This window comes from Leuciscus leuciscus (assembly GCF_965113295.1).
Source record: "Leuciscus leuciscus genome assembly, chromosome: 17".
Classification (NCBI taxonomy): Eukaryota; Metazoa; Chordata; class Actinopteri; order Cypriniformes; family Leuciscidae; genus Leuciscus; species Leuciscus leuciscus.
This window is the reverse complement of record NC_138741.1, coordinates 16,052,764-16,070,302: the sequence shown is the minus strand read 5'-3', so window position 1 is coordinate 16,070,302 and position 17,539 is coordinate 16,052,764. Positions and strand designations below refer to the sequence as shown.

At 36.8% G+C, this 17,539-nt stretch overlaps 1 protein-coding gene across 1 annotated transcript; it reads left to right on the top strand.

Moving 5' to 3' along the window:
- The first annotated feature begins 6,152 nt into the window (after nt 1-6,152).
- On the top strand, nt 6,153-17,071 carry grhl3 (grainyhead-like transcription factor 3). Its single transcript, XM_082142621.1, has 15 exons — nt 6,153-6,306; nt 7,590-7,749; nt 7,833-7,897; nt 8,510-8,726; nt 8,954-9,033; nt 9,219-9,369; nt 9,886-9,997; nt 10,306-10,400; nt 11,332-11,490; nt 12,515-12,596; nt 12,882-13,015; nt 13,655-13,781; nt 13,918-14,003; nt 14,108-14,172; nt 16,021-17,071. Exons 1-15 carry the CDS (start codon nt 6,290-6,292, stop codon nt 16,136-16,138), a joined length of 1,668 nt encoding a protein of 555 aa, XP_081998747.1. The 5' UTR covers nt 6,153-6,289; the 3' UTR covers nt 16,139-17,071.
- Nucleotides 17,072-17,539: the final 468 nt, after the last annotated feature.

Here is a 17,539-nt window from a genome sequence, read left to right as displayed (position 1 = left end):
TGAGTTATCAAGTTAAACTGAAAATGAGAAATGTTGCTTGGGCAACTAGCTGAAATAAAATTTTAATACAAAATTATTAAAATGTTGATTTTAATTTTATTAACAAAAAGATTATTAATAGTTAATATTATTTGATTAATTATTATTATATTTTAGTGACAGACATTTTTTGAAGTTTTAGTTCATTTAAATAATAACCCTGCTTTGTACTTGACATTGTACATTGGTTTAATTTGAAGTAGATAATAATAATAATAATTTTATTTTACTTGATTTTTTATTTGTCATCTTTACAAGAACATTTAATGTAACATCTAATGTAAGTTCTGTAGTAATCTCAACTATACAACTTAATTCTGTTTTAATGAGCACATTAATACAAATAGAGTTGAGACTCTCTTCATCTCACTTTCTCTCTCTCCTGTGTGTCTCTCATTCTCTTCAACAAGACAGGACTTGTAGAGTGAAACTGGGTGAGAGATTTTGTGTTGCACACATGAGAGGTGTGTGTGCTTTCTGAAGTTAGAACAAAAGTACTTGCAAATTTTATCTGAGCGGTAGGAAGTGGTGAGGGGATTATTTTTCAGTGTGGGTAGATTTTAAGGATGGCGTATGTGTGTGTGTTTGGAAGAGGGGCACATGTGCGTGTTGCAGAGGTGTGGAAGGGTAACAGGGTGATGGTTTGGACATGTTTCCAAGGTTATTTACAATAAGCATGTGTGCTAGCGTTTGCATGCGGGGTCTTGACATGTTTAGTTTCTATTGCTGTTCACAATGTGGTAACGAATCCTGGAAAGCACAGAAACCTCACAATCCCACGGGAACATCTTAACTCATCCAGGGAAAAGGAAAAGAGAGAGAGGCAGATGCCTATCACGCAGGGGAACAGTGAACTGCTCTCTGCCTCCCTCTTTTATTGGTGTAATGATGGATTGTTTCGCATTCAGTTTTGCTGCCAGTTCCCAGTGAGAATCCCACAGACCATCACAAGAGCTTAGTGACTGTCAGGATTTCTATTACTCACCAGACCTGCTGACAGAAATCAAACACTGACATAGCACAAACTTTACATGAGGCAAGAATCTGACAGAAGAACAGCTTGCGTGTGTGTCTGTGGTCCTGGTATATCCTAAGTTATGGGGACAAAATGCCCCCACAAAGATGGCAATATCCAAAATCCTTGTCCTTTTTTGTCCCCTTGAGGAAAACAGCTTACCGTACAGTTTGTACAGTATAAAAATCCGTATGTCTATGGAATGTCTCCATAAAACATGAAAACCCAACGTGTGTGTGTGTGTGTGTGTGTGTGTGTGTGTGTGTGTGTGTGTGTGTGTAAAACACACTCTGTGACTCTTTAAATATTTTATTTTCAAAAGATTTAGCTTCAAGAAATGACAATATGATGAAGACTGAGTCAGATTTGGACTGATTTATTTAATCTTCATCTGTTAAAACAATCACATTTCCTGGTATAAAGGTTTGTTCACGGCCTTGGCTAATCTAAAAGTGAATTTTGTTATAATGTGTGATAGCGTTTGTTTTGACATATTTTTAGCATGTCAAATAATATTGAATTTAGAAAATGTTTTCTGTAGCAGTTTGGTGTAATAAAGCTGCTCTCATTATGTAAAAAAAAAACTAATTTAATCTAAATTAATGCCATTTCTGATGTTCATTTCTATAATGTTTTGGAAAACTGTTTTGTGAATTGCTCTGTAAAATGCTTGGCATGACAGCGGTATTGGAAACAATGATTATTTGGTTTTTTTTAAACTTCAGATTGTACACTTACATGACAGTTAACTGAAAAATGCATCCCCTGATGTTAAACGAATAACTTATAAATGAATTGGGTAGCCCAAAATAGAGAAATTCTGGCAGAGTTTAGCATTTCAACATTTAAAAACTAGAAAATAATCCCAAAAAAAGAGTTTAAGGCTATTATAATATGTTCTCTAAGAATGATTACCTTAAAAAAAAGCAAAGCCCTTTATTTTTTTCTTTATTTAAAATCATCCTAAACATTCCCCTAATTGAATAATCACATTATTACAGATTTAATACCATTTTCACAATATTAACCAAACTGATAAACTCATTATTTTACATAAAGGTACAAATCCGCTTTTCATTTCATCTTTGTCAGTTCAAGAAACTGCTATTGATACGGTGTGTCACAGACATTTCTGTTCTTCTGTTACAATCCCAAAGGAAATATGAGACAATTGTATCTGTGCAGGTATGTTTTAATACTCCGCATCCTTCAGTTACAACAGTCACAGTGCAGCCTGAGGAGAAACGTGAAGAAGATTGTAGTGTGACTGTAAGAAACTTCCGATTGTGTGATTGTGTGTGTGTGTGTGTGTGTGTGTGTGTGTGTGTGGTCCTGGTAAACCCTATACTTTATGAGAACAAAATGTCCCCACAAAGATGGCAATATCCGTAATCCTGGTCCTTGTGGGGGCATTTTTGAACATGTAAAAATAGAGAAAGTTTTCTGTGATGGGTTTAGGGTTAGGGGATAGAATATAGGCTACAGTTTGTACAGAATAAAAATCATTATTTCTATGGAATAAAACCCCATGAAAACCCAACGTGTGTGTGTGTGTGTGTGTGTGTGTGTGTGTGTGTGTGTGTGTGTGTGTGTGTGTGTGTGTTGTGTGTGTGTGTGTGTGTGTGTGTGTGTGTGTGTGTGTGTGTGTGTGTGTGTGTGTGTGTGTGTGTGTGAATGAAACTAGGATTACATCTGACTGATAGATATTACAGGCCACACCTCTTTTTTTTTTCCATTACAATATGTGTGTGTGTGTGTGTGTGTGTGTGTGTGTGTGTGTGTGTGTGTGTCCTGATCCCTCATGAATGATGCAGAGTGATCTGAGGTTTTGACCCTATAAGGGATACATTTTCAGCACATCTTGGGCAACATCTGGCAGTTTCATTGGGTCATATTTGAATTTAGACTAAGAGGAAGTTTAAATGTGCAATAACAATTGAGCTGAATCTTTCAGATCATAAAATCATTGCTCCTCTCAACCAAATCTCATCTGGCATTTCGTGTGGTTTTGTTGAACATTTTAGATCAAATAGAAGACCTTTTTAACCAAAGAACTTAAGATCAAACTTAAGAACAAAATCAGATCAAAGCTTTCAGATCACATTTACATTTTATGCATTTAATTACATTACAAATGAGAATAGTGCTACGGCACCAAATTTCCATAGAGTAAATGCGTTTATTAAAATAAACATGAAAAGTTTTATTTTTTTATTTTTTAGATTGTGGTGGATTCTGCTGTTTGGACTACATATATTGTTATTCTACTCATTTAGGTAAAACAAGCCATATTAGTTGATATAATGCTAGTTCAGATCAGCGTGTGATGATAGATATGTGATGCATGAACAGTGCACATAATCCTGTTCTCACAGATTTAAACTGATCTCACCCTGTGAATACACTGCAACACCGTTTGCAAACCACAAACACTACATCTGATTTTGGTTATACATTTAGCTCAGGCGATGAACAGATCATGTGAAAAATTAAGATGAAATATCATACAATCATACAGTGGAGTGCAAACATCTCTAATTTGCACAAGTAAATTTGTGATATTGATCATGTGACTCTTTGTACAGTCAGTCAGATGTTTTTTGGATCATTTTAAGTCATGCTGGAGGACATGATCATCATATAATGGTATTGGAGAATGTATATAATTACAAGGATGCGAAGTAGAAGCATTTTCACTGGTCTCAGACTTTTGAGCCCCACTTTATATTATATTTTATTTGATAGTAAGCTACTCTTAAGGGTTTTGACACATTCCAGATCCAGAGAAATCAGAATACTCAGAACTATTATGTAAATAGTGATGGTTCATGTTCATTCATGCATTGATTTTAAAATGGATTTAAAGCTGTTTCACTTTAGGATTGAGGAAAAATGGAGTGTTTGCTATTTTTGTCACACCTTGAGAGAATCATAATAGAAACCATGAAAAGACAGGAGAGTGTGTGACCCTCTCGTGGACTCTTAGGCCTCTTAGCCCTGTTTACACCTGGTATTAAGATGCGTTTTGGTGGATCGGATCACAAGTAGACGAGGGAAACATACCCGTTTACACCTGGTGTTTTAATCTCTCTTTTGTCCACTTTCGACCACTTCTGTCCTGATTTCTTCAAGGGTCTATGTTGCATGTTTTTTTTATAGTTTTTTTTAAGATCTTTCCATTTAATGGACAAAATAAGCTTGTGCAATTTACATGAACATGAACGGAGATGACAGAAAAGACGACTAAAACTACCTTTAAAAGTTCTTAAAAAGTTCAAAACGAAACCCCGTTTATGTGTTTAGTGTCGACATCTTAATGTTTTCGTTATATGAAAACCTTTATTTCCGGAAAAGCCTTAGTTCCGAGGATACTTCTTATATAAATTTTCCCTTTTTCTTTCTCTAGTCTAACTCCATCTTTCTCTTACAAATGCCTCAGTGATGGAGCATTTACTCAGGTTTCTGTTTTTTTGTTGTTGTTTTTTTGCATAGTTTCTAGGTGTGAAATGATCCCTTTAGAAAAGCCTCTCAATCTAAGAGCTCGTTCCCTTTACATTGACACTTCCAGCAGAACAAAACGGATCTCAATGTGGCTGTTCACACCTGCTGCTTTAAGCATAGGAATATAGGAATCAGGATGGCAAAGTGAACAAGATGGAATTTTGGGATAAAATGTATTTTATGATGAGATGTATTTTAGTTTGACATTATAGAATTGAGATAAATACTGTATGTTTCTGACATAGGATTCTTGCTATTAGTGAGAAACTGTCAATTGACATATAAATATGCAATATTTAAATAATAATCTGGTATATACAGTATGTGATCTGCACTGTATTTGCATAGTTGGTTTTCAAATGCAAATGGAAAGTTACTACAAACAAAAATATAATCACACCTTTTTAAAGTATGAAATTGCATGTGTGTCCAGGAACTTGCAGTCATTTACTGTAAACCACTAAAGAGTTATCAGCATTCCTGACTTCCTTCCTTACATCTTATAATCTATTTCATCTATACATTTTTTTTGGTTCAACTTCGAGATGCCTGAGGGGTTTGATGTGTGTGCGTGTGTGAAACTGTGAGGGTGTGTGTGAAGGCAGACCGCAGAGCACGCACCCTGTGTGACATAATGCCAGATACCTTCAGGCCTTAACAAAACTAAGATTAATAGACAAACATAAATGCAAACATGGCTGCAGTTTATTTATGCATAAAGATAATATGCAAAGACTGAAAATATTGTGCACCTGCTTATTTACCTTAAAAAAAAAAAAAATTGTCTAGTGTATAAAATATACCAAAACTATCATTATTCCAATTGACAAATTCAAAAGGTTTCATATAAACCAAACGCAAAATAAAAATGTTAGAGATTTTAAAAGGTGCATATGCAGTCCTTTATCAGTTTGCACCAGTTCCCGTCTGAGATGCAGAGGCATATTTGACATCATTCTGACATGCCAGAATTTTTATCTGGAAATGATGCATTAAGACTTTGTAGTAAATGTTTTGAAGGAAAAAAATATTTCATTTGCAACTTGCATTAGAAATAAATGATCAAGAATTAAGCATGATACACATAATCATATTTGCTTTGGGAAAGTATGGTGTAATGGGAGAGTAATTAAATGCACGTAAATAATTATGACTTCATTATGACTACATTATGACCATGTAAAAAAGAATACAGTAAAATATCAAATAAAGCTAAATTAAAAAAATTATTCAATTAATTGGAAAAGGCCATAAAAACCATGCAGCCAAAACCTCCCCCTTTCATTCTATTGGAGATTGAGAGAATGACACAACCTTTAATTTGCATGTTAAAACCATGTTCTTTCACCTGTGCCTTTGGTTTCTGATCCCAAATAAGATGCATTTCACACCTGTGACTGCAGACTCTCAGTCTTTTATATGAGGTGTTAATGAGTCCCCCCCCCCCCCCCCCCCACCCACTCACTCACACATGCTGAAGTTTCTCTCCAGCACTGAGAGGGTTAAGGGAGGATACACCTGTCCTATCACACACCTGTCTCAGGCTGCCAGCCAATCAGAGCAAAGAAGGCAACCTGCTATAAATGGAGAGACGATGTGGATACAAATCAAACCACCTCATTTATCAGGATATAAACACATAGACACACATTCAACCAGACGTACAAACACATCTGGGAGAAGAGGCAAGATAACAAACTAAGGATTTTATCACCACTGCCTGTCAGAGGAGTCATGACCAAGGAGATTGAGTAAGTCATTATTTGTTACATTTATTTCCATTAAATTTTACAAAGGTATTTTTTTTTCTTTCTTTTTTTTTTCTTTTTTGTTTGTTGGTTGGCTGTGTTGAATACATACCATTTAAAAAAAATAAAAATTACTTGCTATAATTGCTTTGCAAAAATCCTTTTTGTTTTATTAAGGGTATATATATATTTAAATATGAAAAAATATATTATATTTAATATATTATCAGCAACTGTCTAGACATTCTCAAATGAGCTGTTAATGCAGGACTAAAAAATGCATTTTGTTTCATATGATTCATCTGATTTCTTTGTGGGTTGCGTTATAGTTTGCAGTTTCACCGCTCTAAGCTCTTCCTCTTGAGTAATGTCTTTCTCCTCTTCTCCCACTCTCCCTCTGCTCGCGAGTAAACGGGCCCCCACATGAATGAGTACATGAAGATAATTTCTGCTGAAAATTGACACCAGGACCCAAACACACATTCTCGGTCTCTTACGCTGACAGACAGCCTAGTATAACTGTCCTAAGGTCCCGAGTGCACAAAAACAGAAACACATCAGTCTTGTGCTAATGTGTTGCGGGTTGGGGTCTATGTCAACATGCAGGTGCCTAGAATTAGTCAATAGGGGTACTTAACAGGGATTCAATTCTATGCAGGTTTTTCTTTTTTCCAGTGTTTTTTATTTTTATTTTCTTTTTTAAGAAATGAACCAAAAATGCTCATTCATTAAGTGTGAGCACAGGTGCCTAAACAGTTCTGTTTGCATTTTAGCTTATCAAAGCAGACCACCTCATTGCTAATCCTAGTAGTTCGGGAAAGTCCCAAAACAAAACTAACTGTTTGAGGAGTTCTTCAAATCCTTGTCTTTTGTTTGTGGTGCTTGTGTTAAGTTAAAATTAAGTTCTTTGCTTCTGACCGTTGATCCGTTTCAAGAGTTTTTGCCCTTCAGAGTATATGAGAAGAGAAAGTTAGATGTTTGCCACCATTTTTCTTCACATTTAGGCATTTTTTTTCTTTTTTTTTTTTGCCTGAAATGATGTGATTGGGGAGGTTTTCCTGAGCATTATATTGGCTTGAAGTGTGAAGGCTTTACTTCATTAAATTTTGTGGTTTTGTCACTGAGCATCGTATGTGCACCAGAGGCACATTTTTGTGGCCTTTAAAGCTGTTATTAAATCATTTTGCCATACATCACACTACCGACATTTGCAAAATCACATGTTGCAGTTCTTGGGAATGCTTGATGTTTTATCTGTGCTAATATCTCATTCGTCTTTCCCCTAGGGCTCTCATGGTACAACAGAACGAGAGTTTCAACTACTTGCGCTATTCAGACAATTACATGATGGACTCTTGGCCTTACGAGGACGACATCAGCAAGACTAAACCCAGACTTCAGTCAGATGAAGACCTGGCTATTGACATCTTCTATGATACCTGCAAGGTACTTTATATATATATATATATATTTTATCATTATTCAATTTGTATTATAAACAAAAGTTAGATTCTAAATATTTTTTTCAGACTTCAAAAGAGCCGATGACGGCATGTACCCGTGGTAGCAGCATGTACAAACCCAGAGAGGAGAGGTAAGTTTGACCATAAAGTTTTATGATTTATGAATCAAAATGCTTCCAATACTAAGCATACAAGAAGTACAGTCAGTTTATAGTATCAGACAGAAGGCAAGATGAACATATGTCACAACAGTCATCTAGATTTAAATGTCACATTTTCTCCATCCAGTACTATATTGCTAGGTTGAGTAATTTAGCCAAAGATTATCTGAGGTCAGAGCTGGTTCAGCTGTTAATCCTTTTCTCTTCAACCCATCCCAAAAACGACTGAGTCACTACACAGCACCCTTTTGTGCTAGTGAAAAATAGCTGCCTATAGAGCTTGTTGTTGGTCTCCCCGATGTCAAACCCAGCCGAGAAACTCAAACAGTGAAAAAAAAATCAGCGTTAGGTAGCAAACAGCTCCCGCCCAGAGTGTTTGGCTTTCCTTTTCATGAAAAGAAAGCTCCATAAACAATGCCGAGATTGAGCAAAGCTTTTATTGACTTTAACACTTTTTTGTCATCATTGTTTAGATAGGTAACAGATGCCCTTGTGTAAATAGCATTAAGGATTGAGTACCATCATAAAAAATTCCATGTGCAACTAGAAGGTTCATAATATGTATTGGCATTTATCCCTTAGGACACCGAACAGCTCTTCCCCTGAGCTGGCCACACTGGAGAACGCTCAGATCATGAAAATTCTTTCTGACAATATTCCCTTCAGCCACGTAAAGCAACCATTAGCGAGCACTGAAAGCTACCCAGTCAACATCAACAACATCTTGGAGTCGCTCCTCCCCCCACAGTCACAGAAATCATGGCAATCTCACCCAACCTTCCTCGAGGTCACCCCTGAGGTTTGCAAAGCACATTTAAAATGATTTTTTATTTTAAATTAGTATATATATTATTTTTATTTAAATAATAATCTTGTATATTAATAATAGTATGTATTTTTGTTGTTGTTTCTGAGCCATTACAACAAATACAACAAAAAAATGTGCCATGAATGCCTAAAACAGGTGCTTTGTCAAATATAATTACCGTCAACTTATGACATGTGTTTGTTTTCTTCAAAAAACAGTCTCTAAACAACCGCAATGCGTTTGTGGGACAGACAAGCCCTGTATACTCCTACCCCAACTCTTCTCCAGAAAGATACAGGTGAGACAGGCTGCCTGAGCCTTTACAAATCAGTCATAGTTTTTTCTTTCTCATTCTTTTGCCTCTATAAAAAATAACTGTGTCATTTGGTTACTTTATACAAGCTATAAAAAGTAATAGATATTATAAAAAAAACTGAGCAATGCTGTTGCATAGAAATGTTTTAATTTGACTGTTTTTCGCAGGAATGACTTCCAATTCGTTCTTGGCTCCCCACAAGCGTCCCAGCACAAAACTACAGAAATACCCATGGTGTACCTCAACAAGGGGCAGTTTTACCCCATCACGCTGCAGGGAGTGGACAGCACTGCTGGGGTGTCATGCAGCAAAGTAAAAGTAAGTTACACTTTCAAAAACTCACATTGGGAATTTCTAAAATAGCACATTTGTTGGAAATGAAGGTCAGAATCCATGCTCACCATATAACATATTTTTTCCATCAAATAATCTGCTCCAAAGAGAAAGAGTTACAAGATAATTTAGCATCTTTTAAAGTACCGTATTTTGACATTTTGTGGCTCAGTAACCTTGACGTGACACTGCAAAGAAGATTCAGGGCAAGTTTCCTTAACTCTATACTAGGCCAAAGCCTTTGCATACTGTAAGACTCTAAACTCAGCTGAAGGAGAAGAAGGTGTGACAGATTGGCTCTTTTCTTTAAAGCACACACTGCTATGGTCAGTGACAAAGCAGAGAGAAAGGGGTATTAGTGTGAAAGGGGTATTAGTAGAAAGGGGTATTACATCACTTGGTAAACAGCAAAACGTCAAGTATTGTCCTATAGGGAGTCACCACTCTCTAAAAACCACAAAGTAACAGGTTGTAAAAAAATGTATCTATTTTCTCTTTCAGACGGTGATCATGGCTGTGTTTGAGAATGACAAGAGTCCTGAGATGCAGCTAAAGTACTGGAACCACTGGCACGCTCGACAGCCTACCGTCAAACAAAGAGTCATTGATATCGGTGCGTAATATCACTTTACCTAAAGAACACTGCAAAAATAATTCTTAAAATTTAGTCGATTTCCTGTCAAAATATCTTTATTACAAGATATATTTATTTAAAGATTTTTAAAGATATGTTGAATTACAATATTTTCATTTACCTTATACATTACATGGCGTATCATTTTTATTAATTTTATTTGGGGGGGGGAAAACAATACTGATTGACTACTTTAAAGTCAGATGTCATTTAAGGTGGAAGGTTTTGATTGATGTGTTGAATTTAATCCAATATATATTCATAAATTCTTCTATATTGACTCTCAGCTGACTACAAGGAAGTTTTCAGTGGAGTGAGTAATTTGGAAGAGGTTGCTTTCAACGCGCTGTCCTTTATCTGGAACACCAATGAAGAAGCAAAGGTGAACATCACACACACGCACAGATCCACCTGTCACTTGTTTTTGTGAAGTGATGGGTTGAAAGGAGGATCATTTAGAGGAGTGTCAGAGAGCAGTGGTATCTACGGTATGCAGCCTCCTTAGGCACTTGTCATCATAGGGAATAAAAAAGAAAGAGGGAGGGAAGGAAGCAAGCAGGAAAGAAGAGAAAGAGAAATAGGGCACATTTCAGCATGCCCCCAGGGTAGTGATGGGTGGGACAACGAAACTCACAGCAGGTGGAGCAGAGACAGAAAGAAAGAATACAATCACTGTAACGCACTTTTATTGACTTAATAAAAGCGCAACTACAGCAAATGATAAAAGTCATTTTAAGATTTATAGCTTTAGCTAATAATTGGAACAACTAAATAAACAATTCTTCTGTCAAATATCATAATTCATTAGTCTAATGTTAGAATGTTTATAGTTGCCAAGCAATATGGCAACAGCCCTTTTTTATAATCAGAATTTGAATTCAAATATTTCAAATGTTAATCTGAAAACTCGGACATCGGCAACCTGTTCATTCATTTATCCTTCAGTTTATGATCATCATCCTATTATTTAGATGATTGTTTTTGATTGTTTTGCCTCCGGTTCTAACATGTTGGATCTCGCCGTGTTGTTCTCCATATGGACACTCCTTTTCTTTTGAAATGAATTGGAATTATTGAACAACCATTCACGCCATATTTGCATATGACACATCTAATATGTCTTATCCCTGACCCTTCCTTTTGTCAAAGCATAGGGTTTTTTTGACAGGCCTGCACATGAACTAAACAATGCATGTTCTTTTACTCTACATTTTTATTTTTCTATATAAACTGTCATGTCATTGAGTAACAAATCTAGCTTCCTAATTAAACAATGCTTTCTTGAGATTTCATTTATCTGATGTGTTTCACAGGTTCACATTGGCGTCAACTCTCTGAGCACTGACTTCTCCTCACAGAAGGGGGTTAAAGGTCTTCCTCTGAATCTTCAGATCGACACGTATGATTTCAGCTCAGGGAACAACCGTCTTATTCACAGAGCTGTTTGTCAGGTCAAGATCTTCTGCGATAAGGTGAGCCAGTGCCCAATTATGTGTAAAAAAAAATTTTTTGTTGAAAAAACGTATATAAAAATATATATATAAAATGTTGAACTTTTATGAAATATATTTAGATTTTAATAATATATTTATAAAAATATAATTATATTATTAAATTATAAATATAAGAAGCAAAACCAAAAGAGAATCTTATAACAGTGTGAAAAGATGCACGCATACATTTCAAGGCTTGATGAAAACTAAAACACTTATCAGGGTGTGCTTTGGATTTCTGTAGCTTGTTTGGCTCATCTTGGACTGCGTCATAAACTCTAAAACAAAACATTGTCCTGACTCATGACCTACTAAGTTATTTACTCATAAAGCGGTCTATGTCTGACCTCGGATCTCTTACTGGCACATTTTCAGTTATGCGATAACTGTTTTCACTGAAGCAGAAAATAGACAAGTATTTGTTAATTTTTATTTTCACTCTTTCGATGTCACTCACCCTTACTCTATCGGATTCCTATTGATCCCTTTTGTTGAGCTGATCAGATAAATGACAGCACACTGCGCTATCTCTCATCTCCTTAAAGCTCGTTTGAGCGTTCCACGGCAGCCATAGTTATTAGCTGATTGACTGTGTGGGAGAAATGCATGATTGGAAGGTCAGATTTAACACACGTCTGACTGGTTTAGCAGCAAAAGGTGAACAGAGTTCTTTACTGCATTGCTGTGGTTTCTCTAGCTGGATCAAATGCATGTCTACTACACAGCTGGCACCTAAACTAGACATGAACTCGGAGTTGTTTATAAGAGGGGTTTTATATATAATGTTATTTCTTACTGGTAATACCCTTTGTAATGTTCGTAAATATTTGTAAAAAAACAACAAAAAAACCCAACAAAAAAACCCATCTGTGCAGTTAAGAGTTTTAAGAGTAAAAAAAAAAAATGTATTGTGAATTATTGGTTTAACAAGCTGTCCTGAAATGCCAGATACATTTTTATTTGCTCAGATTCTAAATGTTTTATTGCTCTTAAATGCTTGCAGGGTGCTGAGAGGAAGATGAGAGACGAGGAGAGGAAGAGAAGCAAGAGGAGGACCAAGAATGTTGCAGACTCCAGCAACAATGGTGAGTGCCATCAGTCACATAATTACAGCCTGAGACTCTCAGGGAACACCCACCCATTACCACCCTACCAAAATCATAAAGAGAATACAGAGCAAATTTTCCCCATTTGGTGTCCATGTGACTAATGATGTGTAAAAGAGGGCTCACAAGCTTAAATTACCTGCGCGGGCTACTAGCCAAGCAGTGTTTTCCACCAGGGTCTAATTTTCATTAATTATGCCTTTATGAAACATTTTCATTTATTACTTTGAGTGTTATGTTAAAACGTTTTTTTCTTCTTCTCAGGTTGCAAACAGTCCCTAGTCTCAAGCTCTGTTGGAAAGGACTCTACCTTCTTTAAAACTCTAGATGATCATGTCACACAACCTGTTTTATTCATCCCAGAGATGCACTTCAGCACTATGCAGCGCTGTGGCCTGGTACGTCTGTCTTTCACACATATACACACACATGCTCTTCCCTACATCCTAGGATATGCGGCTTACCGCAGCATTGTTGAGTCATGTTCACCAACACCCCGAGGGGTGAGAGTCTGGGAGCGAGAGAGGGAAAAGTGTGGGAAAAAATGTGGTGGGAAAGAAGTGGGCTTGGAAAAAAAGAGAGAAAGTGATCTCGAGATCAGACATGCTAACTGGTGCGCTCCAGAGTTTACATGACAGCGAGCGAAACTCACCTGAGATGGGGACGGCCATGCTGACTGACACAGGGATTAACCCGTGGGAGCTCAAACACACGCACACACACATACTTCTTCTGAGGGTGTTGAAGAGATGCTTTTCAGCTGTGTTTACACAGGCTAAGAGAGGAGGGATGGAGACTGTTCCGACAGGCCTTTTTCCCACAGTCATTTTCAACATAATTTCATAACACCAGTCGTTTGGTCTTTTTACATGAAGAAAGAGCCCATATTAACGTCTTTAGCATATTAGCAAAGGATTAGGAAATCATGAGACCACCCTACATTTTGTTCTGCATTGTCACTGTGATAATATTACTATCATTATCATCAGCATGTGACATTTTAACAACTTTGATTTTATCTCTTTGTTATTGTCCAGGTGCCCCCTGTTAGCCTGGAAGAAATGGACAAGACATCACGGAAACGTAACAGCAGCTACGCAGATGTCGGCGACCAGAGCAGCTCCCCTCCAAGCAAACAGGCCCGTCGAGACGAGCAACAGAGAGGTACAGTAGACTCAAGATAATTTTAGTAAAGCAATAACCTGAGAACATAACAAAACAATCTCAGTCTCACTTTGTTTCGCGATAAAAATCACAGTGCCACAGTGTTTTGATAGTAGATTCTTTATTTTTTCTTCAGTTTTACTCTACGTCAGACGAGAGACTGAGGAAGTATTTGATGCCCTCATGTTGAACACGCCAACCCTCAAGGGCCTGAGAGAAGCGGTGAGTTTCTCAACCTCTCTTTCCGTTACACAGTTTAGCGAAGATCTCACTTCGAACCTTGAGAGGAATTGTACCTAAGACATGACTCATTTCTTCCTTCTCAGATTTCAGAAAAGTACGGTATGCAAGAAGACACCATTGGGAAAATCTTCAAGAAGTGCAAAAGAGGGTGAGTGAGATAAAGCTAAACTTCACTGGGCGAAAACGTTTGGGGACTGTTGCAAGCTGTGATGAAGTCACGGATACAGATAGAGGGATGTCGAAACGCTCTTTCATAGAGTTGAACGACTGTTAAACCCATTTATTATAATCTGAGCTCCATCTCAACAAGCTGCCAGGAAGCAAAGTCGACAGACCGGGTTGACAGGAGATCTATAGTGTCTGGAATGTGATGATTGCTGCTCCCCTTTAAAAAGACAGTGAATTAAAAGCAAAAGAAAAGGAGGAAGACAAGATGATTTCAACATAGGTAGTCATCTGACTGCGCTGTATGTTTTTTTGTGGTTTATGAAGCTCAGAGAGAAACAGTAGAGATGAGGGCTCTGATAGGAAGGCGGCGCTGGTGTCTGGTTGTGTAAGAGATACGTGCGAACTACTGAGTCCCGGCTCAGAGAGCACCATTTATCTCTTTGGTTGGTGATCACCCATGACACCATGTAGATATTTGCGCTTACCTGTTCACTCATCCATTGAAGAACATGTGTGGGAATAACTCACCTCAGTGCATCATAAAGTATAAGGCATTAAAATAAAGCATATAATTACATGGCTGTATTTCACATGCATGCTGAAGCGTTCAAGGAGCGTTTGACCTAGGTAGGGCAAATAAACATGTCCAGGACTTTCAAAAAAAGCATTTGTCTTAATCAACCTAGCCTAGAGCTGTGTAACTTGGAGCTTAACTTTCCTCAGGCCGTTAGCTGATGATATGGCTGAGGGATAGGGACAGGTCGAGCAGCATTCTCGGTCGTTCTTTCGCTCCAATCTTCAATCAGACTCCCTCCACCCTCAGGGCTGGGAGAACTGGCACAGTCTCGCTCTTAGTCTGTCATACACCCGAACATCGTATACATGTTGTCCGGTGGAGACGACTGTTGTGCCAAATAATGGATTGCGTAAATCGTGAGATAAAGATTTGTGTTTTTAAGGATCTAAATCAGGGTCTGCCCTTAGAGAAGGAATGATGAATGTTTTAGAAGACTGAACATGAATGCTTGAGGTTTCTTTCAGCAGTCGGTAGGGCACAGTTCATCTGTACGTCAGTCAGTGTCACTCAACAGCTCAACACAGACATAACGACTAAAATAAATAATGTGGAGTGATGTGCAAAATGACTGGGTATCAGAATTAAAGCGTTATGGCTTTTGTGTTGATGAGAAGCAACTTTTGATCTAAAATATCACTGTAAAAAGGTATCAGTTGACTTAACTTAAAAAAGGTGAGGAAACCTTCATGCGTATTGAAAAAAATTAAAGTTATAATTTTTTTTTTTACAAAAATAACATTGTTATGTGAAAAAGTTAAGGCAACAGGTTTCCTAACTTTTTTTAAGTTAAGTCAACTGATCACTTTTTACAGTTATGTAGTTTGTGTGTGTTTGGTTCTAAAAATACACAATGGTACCAACATGTATCAGTTATCACCTATCACTATTATGACAGTTTTTTAATGTATAGGTATATAAAATATGCTGTTTTTACATTTAGATTACTTTGTTGTCATATTACACTCTCTTATATTTATTCTTTAAAAACACTAATAATTTAATAACAATGTTAAATGTAATCTTTAGAAAATCTCAAAGTGAATATCCATTTTTCATACTGTGCATTATCATGTCGTGATGCCTAATTTCACTTGTAGCATTTAAAATGCTTTTTGTGTTTTCATTTATTAAAATAGTTTCGAATTTTAATATCGCCAATATATTGGTTATAAGCACAGCATGAAAATTATAGGGCAGAATTTTAACAAGAATTCTAGAACTTATTTTCTCTCTCTTTCTTTCTATCCACAGGATTTTTGTGAACATGGACGACAACATCATCGAGCATTACAGCAACCACTCTGCCTTCCTCATTGAGATCACTGAAATTATGATCAGCCACTTCCAGATAACACTAATGGAGTTATAAATGACATCATCAACTAGACACACCACACCTGGTTCTGCTGGCAGCTTCTCTCTGCCCTCTCGATCGAAAAGCAGGACTGTGAGACAGATTCTGCAGTGCCAGAACTGTTGCTATGGAAACAAAAGAGCTCACCTGCCAGTTATATCATTATCAGTTTCAACAGACATATCATTATTGACCAGTGTAAATATCAAGTTACCTCTTTTGTACCTTTTGTATTTTATCTACCACTATTTTATAACATGAGCAATTATGATCAACAAGGTACATTGTAAATATTAATTGTAAATAGACATAATTATCATAATATTGTGTGTTGACATGATTTTTAAAAAAAGTTATATGTTATTATTTCAATGATAAACTTGCCTTTTTAATGCTGCCTCTTTGCTGCTTATGATAGGCCTATCATTTCTAGGACAGGATGTGAGGCGTTTGTATCGCTTTATGGTTTGCATGTTTATTAATCTTTCCGCGTGTTACTTAAGCATACTTCCAGTCAGGGTGCTGTAGCTATCAGTCTTAGTTTCACATCTGAAACCTTCCACAAACACACACAAGTGTCTTAGACCATTAAGTCACACATTTCCCCCCTTAAGAGCCGTATCTGTCAGTATTTAAGATCATCACATTTTGAAAACTGACTCCACACATTTCGAATCTGTGTGGCTGTAACGGTTGTCAGGACAACCGGACATTTGTCCTCCGACATTTAACAAGTAAGTTCGGACGAACCACTGCAATATCGAACTTGCCCAAACATCAGATTAAATAATGCTGACTTAATTTTGTGGTTTTTGTTTCACAAAACTTACATTTCAAATGCTTTGTATTTCTGTCAAACAATTTTGATATACTAAAGCTGTGTTTCCTTTTTTACTGCCTTTTGCTTTTGTAAGGAAAATAAAATCCAAATCAAAAATCCATAACATACTCAAGTGTGTTGTCATTGAATTTCCTTGCATAATAATCATCAATTCATTAAGTTAATGTGTAAAAAACTCAAACTAAAGTTCACAGGTTTCCATAATTTGCATTTACCTATTTCACAGTTGTGTCGCAGATCACAGCATGTTTCCCGCCTTGCTTTTCAGCGGCGGAGCTACTCGCGGTTCCCACGAAAACAAACATCACAATAACCTTCTGATTCACGCACTAATGACTCATATGAATCGTTTCTTTAAAATAATTGCCCCAAAGAGCCACAAACTCTGGAGTTGCTGGTTTGAATCGAATCCTGCCACCGAATCCATTAGACCAGCTAACTGCCTTGACATAATTTTTCAACACGGAAAATGTTTTCTGTGAATGTGCGAGACTTCCGATTTATTAGCCGGTAAAATATATCAAATAATATATATAATTAAGAAATAGGCCAACCAGTTTGCAATATTAATCACC

Coding starts and splice junctions, on each gene's coding strand:
- grhl3 (XM_082142621.1), top strand. Junction 9,370..9,885: donor TGTCATGCAGCAAAGTAAAA/GTAAGTTACACT, acceptor TTTCTCTTTCAG/ACGGTGATCATGGCTGTGTT. Junction 12,597..12,881: donor TGCAGACTCCAGCAACAATG/GTGAGTGCCATC, acceptor TCTTCTTCTCAG/GTTGCAAACAGTCCCTAGTC.